This window comes from Carassius carassius, chromosome 19 (genome assembly GCF_963082965.1).
Source record: "Carassius carassius chromosome 19, fCarCar2.1, whole genome shotgun sequence".
NCBI lineage: Eukaryota > Metazoa > Chordata > Actinopteri > Cypriniformes > Cyprinidae > Carassius > Carassius carassius.
The window spans coordinates 31,287,523-31,306,766 of record NC_081773.1 but is presented as its reverse complement, the minus strand read 5'-3'; the positions used below and the strand labels follow the sequence as shown (position 1 = coordinate 31,306,766).

Genomic DNA, 19,244 nt, shown 5'->3' with positions numbered 1-19,244 from the left:
CGCGAGCACTGAATCACTTCACTCCAGTAATGTGCTTCTGTGAAGCTCACTGTTGTTTTCTTTGACTGTTTTGCAGAATTATATTAGATCAAGAAACTTGATTATTAAAATATTAAGCATTCATTTACGTGGAATGATCTAATGATCTGTGCTGATCTGAAAACAGTATAGTGTAGACAATTTGTGACTCGGGAGCACGAAAGCAGTCTGAAGTCTCTGGGGTATATTTATAGCAATGGACAACAATACATTGTAAGGATCAAAATTATCCATTTTTCTTTTATGCCAAAAATCATTAGGATATTAAGTAAAGATCATGTTCCATGAAGATACTTTGTAAATGTCTTACTTTAAATATATCAAAACCTAATTTTGCATTGCTAAGAATTCATTTGAACAACTTTAAAGATGATTTTCTCAATATTTATATATATATATTTTTTGCACCCAAAATTCCAGATTTCCAAATAGTTTTATCTCGAACAAATATTGTCCTCGTAACAAACCATACATCAATGAAATCTTATTTATTCAGCTTTCAGATGATGGATAAATCTCAATTTTGAAAATAGAAACTTAAGACTTAAGGTTTTGTGCTCCAGGGTCACAATTAGAATTTTAACATGAACAATAAAAAAATAAATAAATATGGTGTGGAGTGTACTTTGTAAATTTGACAAATAATTACATAGAAAGAAATGGCAAATTCAAGATACAGGTTGCAAGGTTTTGTGAATGGATTCTAGGTGGTTTGATTAATGCATGGGTGGTTAGACACACAGTGGTTTGACTGATTGTTTGCATCAATTAAACTGAGTGTGGGATGCTGCAGTAGGATGATTATTCAGGGATTGTTTTGAAAAACCCTAGACCAAGTTGGTGCAATAAAAGTATTTAAGTCAACATAATACAGATGTTTGCTCCAACAGCACAGGCCAAACACACTTTTTCTTTGCAAACGTACTGTAACGCTCTCAGTGGCAGACAGTAAGTGGAAAGTATTCGGATGAAAAAAGGAAGTCAGGCAGTTTCCTCTTGTTGGAAAGCTTGTTTGTATCTACACCTTTGTCTGGAAACACGGCTGTTCCTTCCTGAGAAAAATCAGACCGCTGGAAATGAGTGACACTCAGAGTCCACAGACAGTACAGTAATCATTTCCAGCGATCATATTTCACGGGGTTTGTCAGATTGCAGCGCTCGCTCTGTGCTTTGAAAGCAGTTTTTCTTTGAATATGAGCATGCTCTGCAGAAATACCAGCTGAGACTTGTTATTTTTAACATGCATTTTTAACTCGCACATTTTTTCTGCTTATTTCCCTACGAATGAGGCGTGTGCAGACATTCCTCTTTCAGTGGAGCTCAGTGGAGTGGAAAAGTGCAGAAATGACAAAATCTCACTTATCTTCCCGTCAGTGGAGATCTTTAAGGAATAGTTTACCTAAAAATGACAATTAGCTGACAATGTGCTCACCCTCAGTCCATCCAAGATCAGGATGAGTTTTTTTCTTCATCAGATTTGGAGAAATGTAGCATCGCATCAGTGTCAGTGAATGGGTGCCGTCAAAACGAGAGTCCAAACAGCTGAATAAAACATCATCAGTTTCATGAGATCTCAACGTTAAATGGGAAATAAGATCTCAATCCAAACATTATATAACTAAGCACCTTTAATTTTACTGTAAATGTGTCCGTCTCTGAGATATCTTTGTTTTGTACTCTTAATGTCTCTAAAGTCTGCGAACAATAGGAGCTCTGCTTAACATTTCCCCCACCTTTCTATGGCTCTTAACACCTGAACATTGCGTAAATGATTTAGTGGTTCTTATAAAAGCCTCTATTTTTGTGAACACTCAGTGGCCTAAAAAACGTAAAAGGTGCTGTAAGTGATGCTCGCCAATCTTCTGCTTCATGTTATAATGCGGTTTCTTTACTCAGTGCTCTGAAGATGACATACTTTATAGGGAGCTTTACAATCGTGCGATTGTCAACAACGCCTCCTGAGGGTAAATTATGCTAGAATTTCTTTTACATATGTATTATTATGAACTGTTACAGATACTGTTTTTATCTATAAATGTTGCTAAACAGGTTTAATCATCATGTATTGTAGAAAACCTGACTTGGTTATGTTAATAGTTGACCCAAAAATGAAAATTTACTGAAAATGTGTTCACCCTCAGATCATCCGTGCTGTAGATGAGTTAGTTTCTTCATCAGATTTGGAGAAATGTGTCATTGCATCAGTGTCTCATCAATGGATGCTCTGCAGTGAATGGGTGCCGTCAGAATGAGAGTCTGATAAAAACATCACAATAATCCACAGCACTCCAGTCCATCAGTTAACATCTGGAGAAGACAAAAGATGAAACAAATCCAGCATTAAGATGTTTTCAACCTTAAACTATTGCTTCCAGCTAAAATATGAGTCCATAATCCATCATATACAATTCTTAATGGAGACTGTTAATGGGATTTTAGCTTCAGGTAATGACTCTTGTGCTCTAATTGGTGATTTTGTAACCCAAACTTATTTCTGTTAATTAAAATATAGCTGAAACAAAATGAAATATATATGAACTTAAATGAAAATTATAGATGCTAATTGAAGTTGTACAGTATGTTTAATTTAAAGTACTTAACTAAAACTACGAAAATGGAGTGTAAAAAAATTAATATGATGAAATTAAAATAAAATATTAATATTAATCACAAAAAAAAGTTTAAATTACTAAAAATGACTTAAACCAAACTTGAAATTAAAATAAATTTAAGATAAAAATTTTAATGGCTAAAAATGGGAGGAAAATTAAAACTGAAGATCAAAAAAATAAAGGTTATTTTTAATTAATAATAATGAAAATAAGAGATGCTGAGTGAAGTTGTACAGTATGTTTAATTTAAAGAACACAAAAAGGCCTAAAACTAAAAATGCAGTACACAATTATTAATGTTTGAGTGAACTATTCCTTCAATGCTGATGCAAACACTTTGACCTGCTCCTTTTCAGTATTAAGGGTTAAACTAGAATCATGTTGTTGTTTTACAGAGTGCAAAATCCTGCATCGTATGATTCACGCTCATGATTAATTCTGCATGCATACTTCCAAATGAGCACACTCACATGCACAAACACACAGGACAAAAAGACCTGATTATGTCAAATCCATAATTTAATACTTGGTTTAATTTTTGCATAATTGCTCAATTTGAAATGACTGCATCGCTGCAATATTCATCATTTTTACACTGTAAGCTTGTGCATAATCTGCTCGGTTTTTCCAATTGCCCAAAATGAAGTAGGATTGTTTTTCATTTGCTATTCAGTTTAAAATCACAAAGATGAACAGAGATGAATAATCTGAGAACATGTATCAGGGATTAAATGTCATATAAATCAGAGCTCCGTCAGAGAATATGATTTCCGTCTCTCTGATTGTCTATTTTTAGCGTTGTGCACATTACACATGCTCTCTTTGGTCTCTTGTCATCGTTTGAACTCACTGACCTCGTTTCCTAACCACACAAATGAAACTCTCAAATGCATTTGCTGCTTTATTTACTGGTCAGACCAATATTTAAATTAAATATTTTTTTATAGAAAATTTTTAATATTCTGCACTATTTTCTAGGACACTAAACAATTAAGCAAATTCGTGCCATGTTGTGAGCATGTGAATGGATTTGTACTGACGGCCTGATTTAAATTTAAATAAAAAAAACATGATCATCTGATTTTAGTCCTATCAGTGTTTTTTTAGCAGTATTTAAGTTTTTTTATTTTAAATAATTCAATAAATAAAATTAATTAAATTACTTTTTATATTTTTATATTTTAGAATCTTTGTAATATAAAGTTTTAGATTTTTTTATGGTATTTTTATTATTATAACATTTATATATTATACCTTCTATATCATCATTACGTTTTAGTTTGAGTTATTTTAATATTTCACATAAAACGAAGATGATTAAAGCTACCTTGTCAACTATATGAAAAAAGGTTTGAGGGTTTTTACATTTATTTCAGTTGATGATCTTATTTCAAATAAAATAAACTGTTTTTTATTATTGTAATTCATATTTTAATATTTTCAGTTTTCATTTTAATGTTGAAATTTTAGTAATTTTGTTGTGCTTTCATAACTTTACCCTATAAGAAATGCTGCTTTGGCAGCTAGCTCAAATAAATTTATTTATATTTGATTTCAGTTAATTTTCATGTATTTTAAAGAATTTTTTAAATGCTTTTAATTTTAGATAAAGATAATAACCCTACATTTCATGCTCATGCTTTAACTCATAATATCATACGGTATTACTGCAGCTGTAACATTTTGTATTAAACTTGCAAAATGCAAAATAAAAGCATTTTCACTCCTTTGGTCTTTTGGTCTCCACTGGTCAAGTTAAGCAGAAACACGAGCTGAAATGAGGTTAGAGTTGATCTGTTTTTTTCTTTTTACACTAAATGGGTGGCAGACGTGTTCCTCCCTCCCCCATGAGGACACACGACAGACCGAGCATCAGTGCACGAGTCTCGCTTCAGACGCCGCAGCAGAACACACAGGCTTCTCCAAACTCAGTTATGGATGTGGGACATTTGGTAGATGATTCAGTTCTGCTGGTTTCCCTCAGTGAGTTAAACTGTGCTGATATGATATGAACTGGCATTTTAAAGAGCTTTGTTTCTGCTTTGTTTCTTGTTTTTTCTGCAGCACATGTTGGATTCCAACCTCAGCAATCTGATCAAGAGAAACAGTGAGCTGGAGAACCTGATGGCCAAACTGATCCAGACGTGTCAACATGTGGAGGTAAACCAGCGCTGCTCCTTCTGCTCCATTAACACAGCTTTGTGCTTTTATTTGTCACTTGTAAGCTTAATTTTGTTGTGTTTTGTTGATTTTATCAGTTACATTTTTGAGTTTAGTTTGAGTTGTTATAGTATTTTAACTAAACAAGAATGAGAAATGTTGACTTGGCAGCTATAGCTAAAATAATGGATTTTTTATTATTATTATTATTTTAATGTATTTCATTTCAGTTAATGTTTATCTTATTTCAAGTAATGAAAATGTTTTTATTTTTTTTATAGTTGCTGTTTTGGATGCTATTTTTATATTTTCAGTTTTAAGTATTTAACTTTTTTGTGTCTTGATTATGTTTTTATTCATTTTTCTGTTATTTTGTTATTTTAACCAAACCAAAATCAGAAACGTGGCCTTGGCAACTAGCTAAAATAAATTACATGTTAATGTTTAAAATTAATGTTTATCTTATTTCAAGTTATGATATTTGTAGTTTTAGATTTTATTTTTTTATTCATTTTATTCAAGTTTTAGTTTGTTTTTTTATGTGATGTCTACAAAGTTTAAGTTTGATCTGGCAAATAGCTAAAATAAAATGTTTAATTGTATTTTAAAGAAATCAGTTTTTTTTTGCATTATTGTGACATTATTAATCAGTTTATAATAAAGTAAATCATTAAAGTAAGTTACATTTTTAACTTAAGTTTATTAAGCCAGACTGCTGTTATTCTGCTTTTATCATACAGCTATTTTGATTATTATTATTATTATTAATAAATGGCTTTTTATAAAATATTGATGCATTTTAGTACATCACAGTTGTTTTTGTTTTCTAAAACCACGTGTAATCTAATGTAACATGAATTTAGGCATGCAATGTCACTCTACCGTCATCCAAATGATTCATTTTGATTGCTTTGTTTGTTGTTTTGTTTCAGCACAATGCAGCTCATCAAGAGAGCAAACTGGCAGAAGAGTGCGACACGCTGATAAACATCGTCCAGCAGAGGAGACAAGTCATCGGCACTAAGATCAAAGAAGGAAAGGTAATCGAGCAATAACGCATTCAGTTGACCAAAAGTGACAGTGACGAGATTTATAATGTTACAAAAGAGTTTCAAATGAATGCTGTTACGAAGCTGAACGTTCAATGCAAACTGAGATATCGTCTTTTAAAATTCTGTCACTTTAATGCCTACAAAAGTGTCTGGTAGGGACTACAACAAGTTACTTCCTGGGTTCATGACATCACAAACCCAGATAAACTCCGCCCTCAGGAAAAGGCAGAAAAGGGGGCGAGGCCATGATGTGCTGCTTTAGAGAAGAGGAATAGAAAACTAGAGGTGCACGTAATAATCTATTCATATACGAATCACGATTCTGTCTTCTAACGATTCTAATGTTTTCACAAGTTTCAAAAGCAATGTTCTTAAGCAGCGGTTCTTAATACTGTTCTTCTCTCTCTCATTCAGATCAGCTATGAGAAGGGTTAAACATGCGTGCAGTTGCCATACTGTTTTAAAGCTTTCATCAGGGGAAAGCCGTACATTAAAAGTTAACATAAGCAGTAGCATTTACAGCGTATCTAAAAGTATGAAACAACAACAAACAAAACACTTAGGCCTCCCATTAAAAGCTGTGCATGCACAGGTTCTTCCTAATCCTCGATCGGGCTTAAACTGATAAGGGATATTAATGACGCGGTTGTTTACAATACAACCATAGCTCATGCCGCTGAGGTGAGGGGCGGGACGTGTAGACGTGCACTAGAGTTGGTTTAGCCAATCACAACACACTGGGCTAGCTAACCAATCAGAGCCCATCGCCTATTTCTGAGGGAGGGGCTTCATAAAAGCAGGAAATGATCAGAGCGTTTATAGAAGAAGGGACAGAGTGGTGTGCAATAAAGGTAAATTATGTGATTCACGATTCATCGGTTATTCCACGAAAACAAAGTTTACATTTGTAATATTTTATCAAAACTCTGTTTTGTTTGTCATCATCATCGTGATGTCAGTGCCCACTTTTCATGATTGCTGATGGATAAAATAACTTTTTTTTTCTCTTTGCTCATCTATTTCACATTATGCAACTAAATTGATTTGCTAAAGTGGTTTCAGGTCGACTTTAATGCCGAGTTGTTCTTAAATGGGAAAAAACGAAAGTCACTGAGAATTTCTCTCAGAGGAAACTCTGTTTCCTTCCTCACCGCTTGTGAATGTCAAAGGCCACTTGTGTATTACCCATAGACTGTAAAAAAAGATGGACGACTCGCCTTCGCTCTCTTCCATTGGTCAAAACTGAAGCCGCCAGTGTCCCGATATGGCGCTGACATCTTGGACAGATAGCGATCTAGGGACCAGTTCTGCGCAGTAGCTATGCGCAGTAGCAAGCAGGAAGTAAAGCCTTAAAGCCGCGAAATCAACGGCCCCGCCCCTGTGCCCCGCCCTCACTCTCCCTCGCAGAATGCACATACCGTAATCTGCACTGTTTTGAAAGTGGAGTCCTGCTCCTGTGAACTCTGTCTGCTCCGTTCCACTCCAATCTCATTAAAATAAGGTAAATACAATCTCCTCAGTCCTCCGAAGATCATGAAAAAAGCCTGTTGACGCTTCAGTGCTTCCTCCAGAGAGCTGTCAATCACAGCTGTCAATCACGACGTCACACCACCGTTTTTTAGAGCATTAAATAACTATCTAAAAAACAACTTATTTTAAAATTGAACACTTGAATTTACATTAGCGTGATACAAACTACAGTAAATGACAAAAAACAGCTTCGGAAAAAAGATATTTGAAGGGTAATTTAATTGTTTAGTTGGTCTCGCGTCCCATTGAATAACATGGGGAGGCGGGGTTTATGACCTGTACTAGGACCACTCACCAGGGGGCGATCGAGACGTTTTGGCTTCACTTTTCAGGGCTTGTGCGGCACGCTTGGTATTACCTAAGCCAGAGGACTGGCTTCTCAGACCTTCTGAGATTTCAGTTTGAATAGAGTTGATTTTTGGTCTTTATTTAATCAGGAGCTCATTTCATTTTGATCCATGACTTCATGTCTTATCATTTTGCCTTGATTTAAGAAACGTTTAGACATGTGCAATGAAAATAAGACAAAAATACTGAGGAAGATATTAATTTTTTGCAGTGTAATCAAAACAAATCAATAAAAGTTATTTAAATATTTCCTAACAGTTGGAAGCCGAGCTATTTGAAAATGTGTTTTTATAGTTGTGTTTATATATTTTCAGTATTCAGTTTTATTTTAGTTAAAGTCTTAGTAATTTATATCGCGTGATTTTTATTATTGCATGTTTTTTAATGATGTCTAAGTAGTTTTTAAGTTTGAGTTATTTTAGTACCTCAACTAGCTGAAATAAAAATGTAAAGTTTATTTTTTGTATTTTATTTTGCATCAGTGAATTCAGTTTTAGAGTTTATTTTAATTTTCAGTTTTCATTTGAAACATTTTCATTTTCGTTCACATCTACATTTAGTCACCATATTGTGCTCCCTTAAATGTATTCTTTAAATTTGCTTTCTGGTCTTAAAAAGGTTTTAAAGAAGTCTTGAACTTACCTTCATCAATCCTACAGAAACACTGCTTTATATCTAATGACAAAATGGATAATCTTCTGAATTTTTACATAGTACGAGTTGGTGGGAACAAGAACAGGAAAGTTCACCAAAACAAACTCTTAAAGCTGGTTAGTTTGGTTCTGGGCTGTTTTCGTTCTCATAACGTGTGTTGGTCTGTTTCCAGGTGGTTCGCTTGAGAAAGCTAGCGCAACAGATCGCTAACTGTAAGCAGTTTGTGGAGAGATCGTCTTCGCTCATCGCTCAAGCCGATCTGGTTCTGAAAGAGACGGATCACGCTCGATTCCTGCAGACCGCAAAGAGCATCTCAGAGCGGTGAGCAAACCACACATGCCAAAGCCACAACGTCAGTCTGGAGCCAAACTACAGCAAAAACTAGTGCAAAAAGTGCTTTCAAATCTAAAAAGTAAAACTAAACAGGTCCCATTCACATTAAACATAAAACTATACTACTGTATCATGCTGTCTTTGCATGTCTTAACCAGTGATGGCGAAAGTTACTTTTAAAAGAAATGCATTACAATGTTGCGATACTCCCTAAAAAAGTAACTAATTATGTTACTTACTGTAGCTACTTTTTATTGAAAGTAATGCGTAATGTTACTTTTAGGTTACTTTTTAAATCTGGGCTGGGCTTGCTTGTTTGCTTTTAATAATATCAAAAAAGTTTTCTCTTTACAAATGTAAAACCCCTTTCGCAACAAAAGTGAAATGCATCCGTCTCAGGCTGAATGAAATGTAAATTCACGTCGGTACAGTAGAAGTTGTTTCAACAATATTAAGCAATAACTAAAATTTCTCTCAACATGGCAACACAAGAGCTGTCAGTCAATAAATGAGAAACAAAGTAACTGCCGATAATTCCTTCTAAATTAAAAAGTAATGCATTACTTTACCAGTTACTTCAAAAAGTAATCTGATTACTATCTCAGTTTACTTGTAATGCGTTTCCCCCAGCACTGGTCCTAATCTGTTTCATGTTTGAATGTGATTACAGAGTCTCGATGGCCACGGCGTCCTCACAGGTCCTGATCCCAGAGATCAACCTGAACGACACGTTTGACGCGTTCGCACTGGACTTCTCCAGAGAGAAGAAGATGCTGGAGGGCCTGGATTACCTTACAGGTGAGTTCTCAAATGTAGCTGCGTCATTATGAAGATTTGTGTATTATTATTACAAGTTCCGCTTTTTTAATTAAATGTATGGTATACAATCGCAGTCATAAAAACTGCTCGATCTCTGCAAGCTCTGAAACTAACGTGCAATTAATAAGAAAACATTATTATTATAAACATACTTTATTATTATGAAAATACCAGAGATTGCTTAAAGAACACATGTTGAATTATACCTTTACTGTGGTATACTGTGGCTGAATTGAATTGAAAATGAATTGGATTCAATTCTTGAACACTGCAACTTCATAAACTGTAACTCTGTAATGCTTGTGAAAATCAAAACTTCATGAACTCACATTTGTGACAGTCTCTGGTTATATTTGTAGCAATAGACAAAAACACCTTGTATGGGTCAAAAATCTTTCTTTTATGCCAAAAATCATTAGGATATTAAGTAAAGATCATGTTCCATGAAGATATTTTGTAAATTTCCTACTGTAAATATATGAAAACTTAATTTTTGATTAGTAATATGCATTGCTAAGAGCTTCATTTGGACAACTTTAAAGATTATTTTCGTAATATTTAGATTTTTTTGCTCCCTCAGATTCCTGATTTTCAAACAGTTGCATCTCAGCCAAGTACTGTCCTCCTAACAAACCACACATCAATGAAAGCTTATTTATTCAGCTTTCAGATGATGTATCAATTATTTATCTGGTTATTTGGGATCCAGGGTCACATTTATATAGCTCTAAATGGAGTTAATTTGTGTCAAAGGGAGCAGCGAAGTTGTTAAAGTCCTGTGAAGCAGATGAAGCAGATGTCAGTGTTTCAGTGCTTCTCTCAGGAGCAGAAGGGACTGAAGTCAGAGCTCCTGGTGAAGCAAATATGTTTTCCTGCTTTTTATCTCTGCGTCGCGGCAGACGGCCGGCTTGAGGGAGTCATCAAACACACAGACTGCTTTATTTCTCTGCCAACTGCGCTACGAAGTCAAGTAAAATCACGTCATGCTAATAATAGTTGCCATATGGTTGCTCTTTAAAGCACATTTTATGCAAAAACAAGAACGTAAAGGATTCTGTATGCAGTAAACAGTAATACATTGAATATTTGCGTTATAATACATTTTATATATAATAATTAGTGAAATAGTAAATAATAATACTAAAAATAATAATATAGAAATAAATAATATTGAAATTATTATATATTAGAAATATATATATGTATTAGTGCTGTCACACGATTAATCACATCCAAAATAAACGTTTTTGTTTACATAATATGTGCATATTTATTATGTATATATAAAGACACACACATATACATATATATATATATTTATATTCCTATAATTGACATAATATATCAATATATTTAATATATAAACATTTTTCTTATATACACATGCATATGTGTATTTAAATATATATATATAATAAATATACACAGAACACACACACATTATTCAAACGAAAACTTTTATTTTGAACGCAATTAATCAATTAATCAGACAGAAAGAGAAAGAGAGTTAAGTTTAAGTTTATATATTTTCATTGTTATTTTTATATTTTTTATTTTAATTTTAGTTAAACATTTAGTAATTTTGTTGCAATTTGTCGCTTTTTAGTAGTGTATATAATTTCATTTTCAGGTATTTCATTACATCAAGTTAAATTAAATTTAAAGGAGAAATATAAAAAAAGTGTTTTATTTTATTTCAGTTTACGTTTATTATTGTCAAGAAACTAACATGTTTTTAATGGTTTTAATTTCAGTTTCAATTTAATATTTAATTGAATCTATAATAATCATTATTTATTCATTCATTTGTTCATTCATTCTTCTGTTTTGCTCAGAATAATCTATTTATTAATGGAAGAGGCTGTGTTTTATTTAGTTTTTGCATTTTTACAGTAAAAGCAAATAGAAAACAAGCACATCTCAGCTTCTCAGTGGGCAAAAGTGTGAGAAACATTAACATAACCATCATCTTCTAGAGTATATCATGGTGCAACAGTTTGAAGATCATGAAGTGAGATCCTAGAAACAGTTACTGTAGCTGTATTGGCGCAGACATGTGTTTGTTTCCTCCACATTGCTCATTTGCAGTGCATTAGCTCGGGCGTCTGTGTTTCTGGCCTCGTGCATGCCGTGTTTGAGTATGTACTCTAGATGTTTTGTGTTGTGTGTCAGCTCCGAATGCTCCCACCATCCGCGAGGAGCTGTGCACGGCGTCTCACGACACCATCAGTGTTCACTGGACATCAGAGGATGAGTTCAGCGTGGTCTCGTACGAGCTGCAGTACAGCATCTCCACCGGACAGACCAACGTCGTCAGTGAGTGACCAATCCACAAAACTCACACACTGACCAAATATATCTCTCATATCTTCATCTAACATTATTCACTTACACCTGTTGTGTTTATTTTATTTGCTTTCAGCTTTATTTCAGGTCATTTTTTATAGTTTTTTTTCTTCATGTTTAGTGACTTTGAACTCATAGTAACATCATTTAGGGTTTTATGGATAGATTAATATATATATATATATATATACCCGTTATTTGTTTTTATTTCAGTTAGTTCTATTCGGTTTAGAACTGAAATAACTGAAAACGTATCTCAGTTCAGTTATTTTAAATGATTTTTACTAATATTAGAAGTTTTTTTTTTTATTATTATGTTTAGTGATTTTGACCGAAAATGATTTAGGATTTCCTGGATGGATTGTTTATTTATTAATTTTAGCACTTAAACTTCAAACATATTTCATTCAGTTCATGTTTTTTTAAAGTTTTTCATCAAATGTTTTTTATTTTTATATATTTTATTTTATTTGAGCCTTATATCAACTTCAACCAATTAATGAAATTCATTTTTAATAGTTTTTGTAGTTTATTGTTTACGTTTAATGACCTCATTATTATTTAGGATTTCCTGGATTTCACTTTTTTTATTTCTTTATTTTACTGTTTTATTATTTTATTTATTTGTAGCTTTATTTCAGTTGTATAACGTCGTCAGTAAACAAACTCGTTCCAGATGTCCGTCTGTCAAACACAGGCCGACTGTATCCGTCTGTAATGCCATTACATGCAGAATGAGAAATCGAATCGAGCCTCGCTGTGATTTTATTAGGAATCCAACACTTTATAAAGCGCTGCTGGGGCTGAAACACGAAATCCCTGAAATGTGTGTAGATGTGTGGATTAGAGCAGATTATACTGAGTCAATCAGGTCACTGTGTACTTAAAGCACAATGCAGCGCTGGTGAAGCAGCAGAAAACACCGCTGTCAAGTCATGCATTTCAATGCAATTAAATTAGGTCTTCAGATTGCAAGAATTAATGCCAAATCAACCACGCGCCGCATTATTTGCAACTTTATTTGAAATGTGCAACTAGATTTTTTTTTTTTTTGTTTTTCAAAAATGTTCTGCGAGAAAATGTTTAACTGAGGGGGGGATAGCAACAGTAGCTAATCCAAATATGCAATTAACACAATACTGAATATAATATATATTATATATATCATATTTGCTAGTCATCATAATGCCTCATTTCACCAGCAGATTTCAATTAAATGTGTAAAATTATATGTAAAAAAACAACAACAACAACAGAAAAACAATAGACAATAATGTAACAAATTGTCTAAAAAACTATTTTCTTAAAAAAAATTAAACAAACACAATTCTGTATTTTCAGAAAGCAAGAATCAGAAGTATTTCTATACTGGTGACTGCAGCATATTGAGTCATTTTGATCTCTTTGTTCATTTTTGAACGCGATGCTACTGGTCTAATAGGAGTCAATGATGTATGCTAAGCTATGCTAAAAGTGCTATCTCCAGACCCGGAGATCGGCTAAATGGATTCAAAAATGGTAAAACTCAATTTATTAACTCTGAAGGAATAAAAAGAGAGCCTCCATAGCATAACATGAGGTAAACAGCCAAGACAACACACTTTTTAAAATGAAAACAAAAAGTAAAACTAAACTGGCTGTGAATGACAGTGCTTGCAAGCTTTCCCCAATAAAACCAATAGAAAATGGTTTAAGAAGCGGTCTTTTATTTTACTTTTGCTTGAAAACCAAATCCTTCATTCAGAAGTTTCATAAAGAAACTTAATTTTAGTATTTTAACTTGAAACACATTTTAGTTGTTGTTGTTGTTTTTTTTTTAGTTTAGGTTTTTCATCATATATATATACATTTTAATTGAAGTATGAAAAGAAAATGAAATCAAAAAATTTTTGGTGTGAAATAATTTTTTGATTTCATTTTCTTTTCATACTTCAATTAAAATGTATTCTTTAGTATTTGTTTTCAAAAACAGCACATGCCATCATTTTCAATAGTTGAATAGATAGACACCCCTGTTGTACACACGGTCACAGTGAGCTTCTCTTGTATAGACACTAAAGTGACCATCTCCAGTAGAAATGTGCGTCATGTTTCAGAGATTGTGTTAAATGTGCATGTCGTTTCAGGTCTGTGTAACTCGATGGACAGCTGGATGATCGTGCCCAACATTAAGCAGAATCACTACACGGTTCACGGCCTGCAGAGCGGCACCAAGTACATCTTCATGGTGAAGGCCATGAATCAGGCTGGAAGCCGCAGCAGTCCTCCGGCCAAACTCAAGACCAACAGTGAGCCGCTCAACCAATCACAGCACACTGCAGTACAGCCGAGTCACAATACAGCTTACAGCATTCAGCATTCTTATTATTCAGCTTTATTTTTTATATTAATGTATACTGTTCATTTGAGCCATTTTGTGTTTTTGTCTTTTTTTATATTTAGCTTGAATTGTATTATTTTTTAGTACTTAAACACATTTCAGATCAATTAGTTGCTATGGCATTTCATTTCTAATATTTATTTTATTTAATTTCTATTTTATTACAGATAAATTTGATTAAGTATTTCAGTTAACTTTCTATTGTTTTAGTAGTTTTTTATGTTTAGTGTCTGACTGTTTTTATTTCAGTTTTAGTTTTACTTCAACTTGAACATATTTCAGTTCAGTTTCTAATTTTCATTTAAGATTTAAGATTATCTACTATTGTTTTTCCATTTTTTAGCCTTCTTATACTACTTTTTTATTTAATTTCTATTTTATTTCAGCTTAACTTCAGTTAAGTAATTTAATTAAAATTTTTATAGTTTTAGTATTTTTTTCTTAATATTTGTTGACTTTGACCGTTTTTATTTCAGTTTTAGTTTTACTTCAACTTTAACATATTTCAGTTCAGTTTGTTGCCATGGCAACATTTCAAATTTTCATTTAAGATTTCTAAGTTTAGGTTTGTTATTTATATATTTTATATCATTTCATTTGTTGATGTTTTAGCTTTATTTTAATTGATTACTTCCATTAATTTGGTCTTCATGTTTAGTGTCTCATAGTAAAATTATTTAGGATTTCATGGATGGATTATTAATTTTTATTACTTTAACTTAATGAGTAAGTTGCTGTGGCGACATTTCTGAGTTTTATTGTATTTCAGCTTTATTAAAGTGAAAGAAGTCTTGTTTTGAAGTAGTTCCTGTAGTTCTTTCTCTGTTTAGTTCAGTGATGGTGACCGATTTGGGGTTTCAGCTGTGATTTTTTGTGGATGGCAGGTCAGCCGTTTAAGCTGGACCCAAAGTCGGCCCACAGGAAGCTGAAGGTGTCCCATGACAGTCTGACGGTGGAGCGGGACGAAGCCTCGTCGATGAAGAGCCACGCTCAGGACCGCTTCGGCAGCACGGGGAACTACGGCGTGACGGGGAACGTGTTCATCGACAGCGGCAGACATTACTGGGAGGTTCTGATCGGAGGAAGCACATGGTAAACACACACATCTGAACAATTCTGGAAAATACACTAGCGTAGTTTTCTTGTCTTGTGACTAGTGGTCAACCGATATTGTTTTTTTTGACAACCGATGCTGATGCCGATATCTTGGAAAGTAAGGGGGTCGATAGCCGATATATATATATATATATATATATATATATATATATATACTAGAGTATTCTGGCAAGTTTGTGTGTATATATGCACAATGCTCACAGCAAACGAGATAATGTTTGCCTTTCTATTACTTTCTAATACTTTCTGTATATATTAATTTCTTTGTTTAACTGTTCTATCTGATTATTAGACAAACTTTTATCTGTATTAGACAGAACTTGTTAATGAGTGTGAGCACTGTGCCGTCAAAATAAAAGTCCTGCCTCAAACACATCAGCCAAGCAGTTTATTTGAAAAGATATTTGAAAAATGCTAAATATCGGCCGATATATCGGTCGACCACTACTTGTGACCAAACACCATCATACATTTGAATATGACAAATATTGGAATAGAACCAGTGTTGTTTTAGTATTAATAATACATTTTTATTATATGATTTATTACTATTTTGAATTAGCTTTAAGGTTTCAATTTTTTTTTTTTAAGAAAATGTTATGGGCTTTTTGCTTTTTTATATATTTATATTTAGGTTTAAAATTATTTTACTTAAGTTTAAATACATTTTAGTATTTATATTTTATTTTATTTCATCATATTTAATAAATGTTTATGTCAGAGTTTTCATCTTATTTCAAGACAATAGCCCTATTCAGACAGTTATCGTTTCTCATGTGGATGTCTGAAAAAATACATTTGATGGTAAACTGGATTGGCATAGTGATTTATTCACAGATTTTATTTCATACATTTTTATTTCTACTATAGTCATTTTAGTACTTCAACTTTAATATGATTTATTTCAGTTAGTTGCCAAGGCACCATTTCACAGTTTGATTTTAGTTCTAAACGTTTAAGTTCTTCATCTAATATTTATGTTATATTTTATATTACCTTTATTTCAAACATCAAAAATGGAAAAAAAGCTATTTTAAATCATAATAATATTTCATATTTTTACTGTGTTTCTGATTGAAAAAAAACTGCTTTAGCGATCAGAAGAGACTCAAAATCATTTTAAAAAATCTGACTTATTCCAAACAATTGACTGGAAGAATGTATAAACAATCGTTTAAATGGAAATGCATTCTCTCTAATTCATTCCAGGTTTGCTATCGGGATCGCCTACAAATCGGCTCCCAAGCACGGCTGGGTCGGTAAGGACTCGGCATCATGGGTCCTGAGCCGCTGTAACACCTCGTGGGCCGTGCGTCACAACAGTAAGGAGTTCCCAATCGAGCCGTCTCCTCACATGCGGCGTCTGGGCGTCCTGCTCGACTACGACTCCGGTTCGCTGGCGTTTTACGACGCCGCTGGAACGCAGCACCTGCACACCTTCGACATCGCCTTCTCTCAGCCCATCTGTCCCGTCTTCAGCGTGTGGAACAAGTGCTTGACCGTCCTCACCGGGCTCCCCATCCCAGACCACTTAGAGATCAGCGACCCGCGCGACTGAACGCTCGCTGATCACAGGAAGAGTTCTGACCAGAAACGAAAATTAGCTGAACATGTGTTCACCCTCGGGTCATCAAAGATAAGGAGGAATTTGTTACTTCACCAGATTTGTAGAAATGTAGCATTGCATCAGTGTCTCATCAATGGATGCTCTGCAGTGAATGGGTGCCATCAGAATGAGAGTCCAAACAGCTGATAAAAACATCACAATAACACTCCAGTCCATCAGTTAACATCTGGAGAAGACAAAAGATGAAACACATCCAGCATTAAGATGTTTTAACTAAAATACATTGAGTCAATAATCCATAATAACACTTCCTCCAGTGAAGAAGTCCATCTCCTGTTGTCTCTCACATCAAAATCTAGACACAGATTTGTTTAGAGCGGTTTTGGCCTGTAAACTGTGCAGATTTCTCTCCTAATTTAGACCAGACCACCTTTTCACTGGAGGAAGTGTTATTATGAATTATTACTATTTTTAACTAGTGTCTTTTTTTTTGTTTTAATTTATATTTAATTTATATTTATCTTTTGTTTCTTCCCCCCTATTTTAGCAACTTATATATTTAAAAAAAAAGAATTATATATATATATATTCTGTTTAGCTTTTTTGATAGAAAATTTAATTAATCAAATTTATTTCCATTTCAGTTTTAGTAATTTTAGTACTTCAACTTCAACTTATTTACATATTATATATCAATATTTATTTTTGTTTCATCGTATTATTATTATTATTTTTTTTTTTAGTTTTAATCATTGAAGTACTGTAAATTAAACATTAATTTTTAAGTTTAATTTCTTCATATAATACTACAGGACATTTTATTTCAGCATCATTTTAATTAACAAAAATTGTTTTAGGTCACAATAACATCACCAATTGGAGCACAAGTGTTTCCTGAAGTTAAAATAAACTTAATAAAGAATTTTATATGATGGATTATGGACTTTAAAGTCCTAATGCTGGATTTGTTTCAGCTTTTGTCTTCTCCAGATGTTAACTGATGGACTGGAGTGCTGTGGATTATTGTGATGTTTTTATCAGCTGTTTGGACTCTCATTCTGATGGCACCCATTCAATTACAGTGAGCAAGTGATGCAATGCTAAACTTTTCCAAATTTGATGAAAAACAACCTCATCTACATCTCAGAAAGCCTGAGGACGAGGACACATGCAGCATATTTTCATTTTTCTCGGAACTATTCCAGCGTATAGATAAAAATAAATAAATAAAAAAAACAGCAATGTGTCTCTCCTGACCGCTTGTTAACATCAGGTGCTCTATAAACCTGCAGAACTGGACCAAAATCATAAGAAAAGTCCATAATAATGTTCCCGGCTTCACTAACAGATCGTATACTGTGCATTGCTTCACCTACACTCCATAATTAAGCACCTTGAATCCTAATAGTTGATGATTATTTATGACTCCTCTGTCTCATGCACCTCGAGTCACTTTATTTACTCATTCTGTAGGGTTTTTAGTATGCCTTTAAGATCGTGTACAAACACACAAATCATCACCTGTAGTTACATGAAATCAATATTACTATCGAATGCTCCTGTCAGCTCCTGTGCTCCTCTATTAGACTGATGCTGTTCTTCACGTCTTCAAACCCTTACTTTGTTCAGAGTGGAATACTCGCTCACTACATAGTGCATACTGCGCAGTATACTTACTTTGAGTAGAACAGAACAATACTCTCATTAATCATCATATTAGAATGATTTCTGAAGATCATGTGACACTGAAGACTGGAGGAATGATGCTGAAAATACAGCTGTGCATCACAGAAATAAAATTCTGCAGTAGTATGCCATTCTGAACAGAGCCATATATTGTACGTGCACTTTTTCAGAGTGTCTGACCTTCTAACCTGTCATTTTTTGCAAGAAAACTGTGAGGTTAAATTTGATGAATTTAATTTTTAGGATGTTTTTGGACGCCCTGCTCGTCACGTGACATGGAAGGAGAAATGCCAAAGTGTGGATATATCCTGAAATTGATTTCTTTTGACTTTGATGAAATCGATCTGACTCTCAGGATGTTTTCATCGTCACACTGAGGTTCGGTTCAAAAGACCAAAATCACAAAGGGATGTTAGGTAAAAAAAGATAAATGATTTGTTACAATCAGTTGAATTGCATTTGTTAGAAATATGGTGTATGTGTTGCAGATTAAGTAGCACCTACTGCACTTTATACACGAGTTTGGTTTGATTCACTGTTTAGATTTTTTTTTTTTGGCCCTTTTCTGGAAAATGCTTTTAAACCTGTTTCAATGTACAGTG

General features: G+C 33.5%; 1 protein-coding gene across 4 annotated transcripts in view; it reads left to right on the top strand.

Annotated features, from left to right (window-relative positions):
* The window catches only part of mid1 (midline 1), a 48,772-nt gene extending 31,613 nt beyond the window's left edge, over positions 1–17,159 (top strand). For 3 of the 4 annotated variants that reach the window (XM_059500689.1, XM_059500688.1, XM_059500687.1), the window contains exons 3-10: positions 4,716–4,811; positions 5,744–5,851; positions 8,568–8,716; positions 9,399–9,526; positions 11,720–11,863; positions 14,020–14,181; positions 15,158–15,365; positions 16,599–17,159. In XM_059500689.1, coding sequence (XP_059356672.1) covers positions 4,716–4,811; positions 5,744–5,851; positions 8,568–8,716; positions 9,399–9,526; positions 11,720–11,863; positions 14,020–14,181; positions 15,158–15,365; positions 16,599–16,947 — 1,344 coding nt within the window. In that variant the 3' untranslated portion in view covers positions 16,948–17,159. The remainder of the gene's footprint in view (positions 1–4,715; positions 4,812–5,743; positions 5,852–8,567; positions 8,717–9,398; positions 9,527–11,719; positions 11,864–14,019; positions 14,182–15,157; positions 15,366–16,598) is intronic. The other variant, XM_059500686.1, reaches the window with a different exon arrangement.
* Positions 17,160–19,244: the final 2,085 nt, after the last annotated feature.